At 38.7% G+C, this 7,430-nt stretch overlaps 1 protein-coding gene across 1 annotated transcript; it reads left to right on the top strand.

Moving 5' to 3' along the window:
• Window positions 1-1,163: 1,163 nt before the first annotated feature.
• On the top strand, window positions 1,164-3,598 carry LOC104944947 (tumor necrosis factor receptor superfamily member 1B-like). Its single transcript, XM_010770552.1, has 5 exons — window positions 1,164-1,240; window positions 1,495-1,564; window positions 1,736-1,796; window positions 2,678-2,788; window positions 3,344-3,598. The coding sequence occupies exons 2-5, from the start codon at window positions 1,496-1,498 to the stop codon at window positions 3,529-3,531; spliced, it is 429 nt and encodes a 142-aa protein (XP_010768854.1). The 5' UTR covers window positions 1,164-1,240; window position 1,495; the 3' UTR covers window positions 3,532-3,598.
• Window positions 3,599-7,430: the final 3,832 nt, after the last annotated feature.

The following is a 7,430-nucleotide window of genomic DNA, read 5'->3' as shown; positions in this document are numbered from 1 at the left end:
CACACACACACACCCCCCCACACACACACACACACACACACACACACACACACACACACACACACACACACACACACACACACACACACACACACACACACGGTGCTGCCCCTCACACACACACACACGCTTCAAATCAAGTTGCATAAATGCTTGAGCTACGTTTTTATTAGCCTATAATTACTGTGAAATCTGCCTATTATGTTTTCTTCATTATTACAACAAATACACATTTGCAAGTGATAACACTGGCAATGATTTTATATTTATTAGACTGTTAAAAAAAAAAATCATGCTTCAAATAAGTGTGGGTACGGCGTACCCCCTCGTCAAACGCCCACTACACCACTGGTTCTAACCATAGGTTCTAACATAGTTTGCATACATCAACACAGGCTCACTATTTGGCAAGATGACTAAGCCTTATATTGGCTACTCAGCGAGAATCAACTCAGTGAACAACAGATACCAAGGATGCTGGCTAATGAAGGAGACGAAGTAAGCTAGGTAGCCAATATAAGACTTAGCAGTACAGATAAATGTGGGCTCACTATTTAATTAATTAATTACAAACTATTCGTAAACCCTTTAGTCTTATTGTAAAGTGGTACCGAACCTTTTAAAGTAGATGAAAACAGATCCACAGCTTTACTGTTTTTAAATCTGTAACAGGGCCACTTCTACCACAAGAGTACTTTGACTTTGAAGTTGAACATTATCTGTCAACAATTGTGTACTTTTAATAAGAATGCAGGACTTTTACTTTTAACCAAGTGTTTTTGCAATCACGTGTTGGATTCTAATACTTAAGCCTTAACTGATTCTACTTGGATATCACGTGTTTTTTATTTTCTGTGAACGATGCAAAGTAAGATTCCACTTATTAAGTTAAGGGAAACTTTGTTAGCTCCTTCAACAGTCACCAGTAATGTGGTGATTAAGCTATTCTGTGAAATCAAATCGGGAGAGAAATAACGTGATCTGCTCTTCGATCATGTTGTTGCACAGAGATCGTCTCTTTCTCGATTCGTCCTCGTCTCACAGTCTGCATGGAAAGAGATGAGGCTTTGATGCAGAAACGTCAGAGTGCGTGAGAGAGCGCTGAGCAGAGATCAAGGAAACGGTGACACAGAGGATGGGCAGAGTGAGAGGTACAGTTACAGAAAAACCCAAAGAGAGTCACACCTTGAGGAAGTTAACAAAACCACTGGAGGAGAACAAAAGAAGCTTACTATTGAAGGTAACATCTTTTACATTTCCACCTTATATTAAAGTCACAGCTTATTTCTGAATGTATAACTTTGTTGGTGCAACAAAAAGTGCACTTTCTTAAAACACTGCTGCTTATTTTGGTATCATTTGATTCTTTTCTTTAGCATGCGCTTGCCTCTTTATTAAAATGTGATAGTCTACTGATGTCTGCTTTAATTTGTGTATGACCTAACCACTTGATATCTACAATTGATTTTGACATGTTCTCCCCTCTCTCTACAGGATGGGACTCGTGCAATGTTTGGTGATCTTCTGGATGTTTTCTGCACAGCTGGTGCTCTCGTCTCCGCTGGTAACAAAGACTTCAGTAAATCAACCCACATATCTGTAGAGTGACACAGGAAATAAAGCCTTGTTTTGCCTCTCACTTACTGTAAAGTGCTCACAAGTGCAACGACATGTATTACTTTGCTGGAGTTTAGAAGCTGTGTATCTAATTGATTTCATGTGAATGTGTACACAGAACGATGTGAGCCGGTATTGCGAGCTTTCAGGAGGGAGAAGGTGTAAAAAGTGTCCTGCAGGTAGGATGAAATCTGCTGTCAGCAACTTCGATTCGTCTCTTCGATCTGTTATTTAGATTTGACTCACTGTTTCTAAAGATGGAATCAGCAATGGTTTGAACCTGGAAATTACGACGCAGCACAGATGCTGTATCGATTTGTTCCTGGAAGTACTTAGATCTCAAGTCTTACCTGAGTAAAGGAGCAACATGTCATTGTATAAAAACTGCATTCAAAATCTTGCATAAGTAAAAGTACAGAAGTAATGCCATTTAATATACTTAAAGTACAAAAAGTACTTGTTAAGTGTAATGACCAATTTCAGAGTCATATGTCAAAGTACTGGATTATGATTATGATGTGTATGGAGCTAATTTGTACTAATAATAATAATAATAATAATAATACGGTTCATACTAATTTTGTGTCTTCTTAACTTGCTTGTAAAACGCTTTGAGCACCAGGAAAAGCGCTATATAAATGCAATATATTATTATTATTACTATAAATAACTTATACTGTGGATGGATATCTTTACTTTTAATGATGTGTTAAATAATTTGTTAATTTATGTTGCATAGCCTATAATCTGAATATGTAAAGTATCACTAAAGCTGTTAATTCAATAACTGTAGTGGAATAGAAAGTTGTGTAAAAAGTCAAATATGGGTCTACAGAATATAGTAGAGGTGAAGTATAAAGTACAGTGTTTTAAATGTACCTCCCACCTCTGATTTCTTCAACATGTCTCTGTTTGTCTCGATGAAAGTGACGCCCTCTCTCTGTGTGCGACCACATCCTTTATTATTCTGCGCTCGGGGCGAGAGACCTCATCCGGTTGTTGTCATTATCTTCTCTCTCTCTCTCTCTCTCTCTCTCTCTCTCTCTCTCTCCTCCCTCAGGTGAGTATCAGGTGTCGTGTGCAGAGTGTGTGTCGTGTCCTGCAGGATTTTACACACTTGACCTCAACTGTGAACAAAACTGCCACGCCTGCTCCAGAGACTGCAGCGCAGGTAAAGAAACACGAGTTATTTACACCAACGATAGTGATGATGGTGCCAAGACGAGCTTTGAACTTTAATAATAAAAGGAGAATGTATTCATCTCTTTGCATGTCTGGAAATGACCTTATATTTGTGTCATTATTCAGATTAGGATTATTATTATATATGTTTACATATTTTCTGTATTTATATTAAAATGATCTTTTATTGTGATTTATGTTTTAAATATAATTGTTTTCCTATTTTCTTAGTTTTTTAGGATTGTTGTTGTTATTATAAATGTTTTGTACTATTATTATAATTATTATTAGCATATATATATTTTTTTAATATTATTAGCATTATTATTATTATCAGCATTTAAAGCATACTTTCCCCCCCTATTTTTCAAGTTGTTTTGTATTATTATGATTAGCATTATTATTATCAGTATTTTTAGCAAATATTATTAGCATTATTTTCATTTTTTCAGTTACATTTACCCTTAAAGGAATGAGAACAGAACTGCATTAATATCATTGATTAAAAAACCCTAAAATCACCTCCATTTCCCCACTCCCCTAGAGTCACATCTGAAGGTGGTTCAGAACTGCAGCCGCTCGTCCAACATGAGGTGTGTCTGTGAGGAAGGCTTCAGATGCTCTCACCACGTCACAGAGTCAAGAAACTGCAGAGACTGTAAAAAGATACAGGAAACAACAACAGGTAAACAACAACAACAACATGTAAACAACAACAACAACAACATGTAAACAACAACAGGTGAACAACAGGTAAAACACTGCAGACTTCTAAACCGTCATAACAGACTCTACCACCAGGGGGCGTCATGATAAACGAAATATACCGCACTGACTGTAAGAGAGAGAGAAATACTGTACTTTGTGACAGTGATAAAAAGCAGAGGTGGGAGAAGTACTTATATCTTTTGAGTAAAAGTAGAAGTACTCAGATCTTGTACTTGAATAAAAGTAGAAGTACCAGAGTGTAATACTCTGTTACAGTAAAAGTCCTGCATTCAAAATGTTACTCAAGTAAAAGTGCAAAAGTATTATCATCAAATTATACTTAAAGAACCAAAAGTCAAAGTAGTCATCTTGCAGATTGGTCCATTTCGGAATAATATATATGATATGTTTTATAATGATTGGTCATTAAAGTGTTCTCAATGCTGGTAAAGGTGCAGCTAGTTTGAATGACTTTGCAGGGTAGCTTGTGAGTTTACTCCAGAGGCCTGTACTACGAAGCTGGTTCAACCTAACCTGGATATGTTTGAGTTAGCCGGTTGGCCTTATCCAAAACATACGCGCTCTCGCTAAACGGTACGAAGCGGGTTATCAAGTGGAATCGCTCAAGCCAGCCGTGCCCTATCTAGTTAGGTGCGCGTTCACATGAGAGGGGTGGTATTTGGAGCATTCGACCAATCACAAACATGGAGAAGCGTACTGACAGCGCAGCGTCATACTTCCTGAACTATAATATTAGTCAAATATGAAGAATTTAAACTTTAAACATCCATGACTTTAACACTTTATCCAGGATCAAAGCCACATAGCTGCACCTGCAAGGTGAATACAGCTGGTTAAAGAAAAAGTGTTTGAATGCGTACATTAACAGGTTTATGATATCACTGCCCCGTCTAAGACACGAGTGGATCTGACTTTAATTACATTTGTCTCGAGTGTTTCGTCAACTTAATGTGTTGCTTAAAATAATACTTCTGCATACAGTAGGCCTATGTGACACTGTGAGTGTTGCACGGCCAGATACGGCTCAGCTGACTCAGATATGGAAATATATGATACATTATGATGTGATATGCCGCGGACTGTACTTAATGTTTCTCTGATCCGGTTACTTATGGTGTGGCAGATATTTAAGTAAGCTTTCTTAACGCTAATGTTATAATAGTCAGATTGCTCTGAAGATGGGAGGTGATATTTTATTAATGTTCACGTTCACACAGTCGGTGATTTTTGCCGGCCGTCTTTAAACACACTTTACTTAGATATAGCATCCGATATACCTCAGAATTTGAAAATTTTTTATCTTGGTTATGACTTTAGTTGAAAAGGTGGTTATACAGTTTACATACCTCTCACACGGACATACGAACCATTGCAACCACGAGGACCACACACACACCCACACACACACACCACACACACACACACACACACACACACACACACAACACACACACACACACACACACACCACACACACACACACACACACACACACACTACACGCACTCACGCACGGCACGCAACGCCACCACACACACACACACACGACGTAATGATATGAACACCCCTGCGATTTAGACAAATGTGTCAGTGTATACCCCTGAGCGAGGGAATACCCCTGTTTTACCGTCCAGGGGTACTCCTCTTAGTAAGTAAATCCCACGTTCCGAACCAACTCCCAAATCCCATTGCCAATCCCACATCCGTACACAACCAATACAATTCCAATCTATTCAGAGGTCTTATACGTACATTCAGCGTTACCATTACCAGGGGACCTCACCTACATATGGCTACCAGACACACACACACACACACACCACAACACACAACACCACACACACACACACACACACAAAACACACACACACACACACACACACACACCATGACATCAAGGGGATTGTCGTTCACCCAGACGAGACGTAGCCTTACTCACACTTACCAAACTTACTCGACTATCATACATTTCGCGATACGTCATATTCTTGTCCGGTACAACCACAGTTCGGCAGACTCTACTTCTCCTTGTAAGTCACATTATTCTCTTAATCCCTTCAACTCTCTGCATCAATAAATTATTCTTTCTACCGGTACGAAAATATAACGTCACATAATTTCACTTGTACTAGCCATTTGCTGAAATCGGTTAACAGGTAAATTTACACCCAACTTAGCACTTTCATACATGTCGGACAGAATACGAAAGAAAACCAAACAAAAGATAAAAAATCCATGTCAACATCGCTAATTCCCACAGTCTCCTCTAAGTTTCAACAGAAATTAGGTTTTGAGAAGAGAGATTCCTTTACGTAACGTGAATGAACGCCTTACACGTCCCAAAACACCTTCTCGACGAAGCAGGGCCCCTTCGACTCCTTCATGCAGACAAATAGACCAAAGGGCTTTTTCGTCGTCTTTTTTGTAGGGTCGAAATGAAATTCTAAATTCTCCTGTCTGACAATGCCCAACTGGAGACTGGCACTTGAAGTACCAAGTAAACAGGGTCCTTGTTGGAAGCACGTACAAAAGTTTATAAGGAGAGTAGAAGGAAGAAAGGAGCGAGTAAGAGAGACGCGACAGTCGTGGTTACTTCCCACTTCATGGTTCCCTTGCATTGTGTAGTGGATAAGAGTCGTTTACTAAGACGAAGTCTAGCAAACAAAGAAAAAGGAACTTCTGCGCAATCAAGCCAAGGTCCTCGACCTGACCGGTTTCTGAGATTAATGTCCGAGGAAAAGAGTATGAGTACCGATATTTAGTCCTATATAATGACATATTGAGGGGACCATTACAGTTAATTAAGTATGATAACTATTGTGTTCTATAATGCGAGTAAATGAAGAATTAATCAGTTGGCGCCGAGTATGTGGTTTTTGTTTTTTTTTAGTTTTTTGTTTTGTGTTGTTGGTGGAGTTTTTTTTTGTTAAAATCTCATCATTTCAAGTGTCAACAGGTATGGTACGTGTTAACGAATAGTTGCCTATAACTCTTTATTAAACTGTACTTCATTAAATTTCCAGGCCTGTCCTCGTTTGTGCTCAAATGACCAGTCAATCCAACTTATTAGTTATAAAGAAAAACAACAAGTAAAAAAAAAAAAAAATAATGGATATAAGAAGAATCACGTTATAAGTAAACAAAATAATATTGAACACGGTAACAAATTCGTTACAAGTACCAACGATGACATATATCCCGGAACAAAAAAATAAATTACTCATATGCAACTCATATACATTATGTACGTATGGCAATTTCATCTTGATGATCATTATTACCCCATAAAAAACTGAAAAGATTTATATACCTATACTCATAAGAAGACATGCACAAGTGGAGGGACTATCCCCTCGAGTATTAACTCTCTGCAAAGGATATTTGAGAATAAAGTCTCCACCCTTCATTGATCTCCATCTAAATTGCAACTCATGCAAATGAATTCCATAAAGGTTTACAAATCACGACGACACATATGAAGATGCAGGTGATGGTTAACGTCCTGCCATTCTACCACATGAAATACAGGAGATGTGACATAAATTATAGGAAATCAATGAAACTCTACACCCTACTTACTACACCTTCATATAGTTCACAAATTTAGTCTGAAATCAAGGTGGACCTCCCATATGATGCTTCTCCTAAAAGCGATCGGCCGATTCGAAGTTCCTTTTGCGAGCCCCAAAGGCCAGGAATGCTTCGACCAAGACGAAACAAATCCGTCCGATCTAGAGGTACCATTGGACATACGACACACCGATTGGACGGGGACTCGTCCAATCCAACGTAACACGATCTCTCGAGTTGAGTCGGACGACTGGTTAGTCCGGAGTCACCACGCCAGTCAAATTTCGCTAGTTCAGTAGTAATGTCCTCTTTCCTTTATGTCTTTTTCGAGG

The sequence above is a fragment of the Notothenia coriiceps genome, unplaced genomic scaffold (assembly GCF_000735185.1).
Source record: "Notothenia coriiceps isolate Sejong01 unplaced genomic scaffold, NC01 NC01_scaffold00008964, whole genome shotgun sequence".
Taxonomy (NCBI): domain Eukaryota; kingdom Metazoa; phylum Chordata; class Actinopteri; order Perciformes; family Nototheniidae; genus Notothenia; species Notothenia coriiceps.
This window is presented reverse-complemented; position numbering and strand designations above follow the sequence as displayed.

What these genes read in the sequence shown, in the direction of transcription:
- LOC104944947 (XM_010770552.1), top strand. Translation starts at nt 1,496, where the DNA reads ATGGGACTCGTGCAATGTTTGGTGATCTTCTGGATGTTTTCTGCACAG. An exon ending in TGGTGCTCTCGTCTCCGCTG is followed by an intron (nt 1,565 to 1,735) that starts GTAACAAAGACT and finishes ATGTGTACACAG; the next exon opens with AACGATGTGAGCCGGTATTG. An exon ending in CTCCAGAGACTGCAGCGCAG is followed by an intron (nt 2,789 to 3,343) that starts GTAAAGAAACAC and finishes CCACTCCCCTAG; the next exon opens with AGTCACATCTGAAGGTGGTT.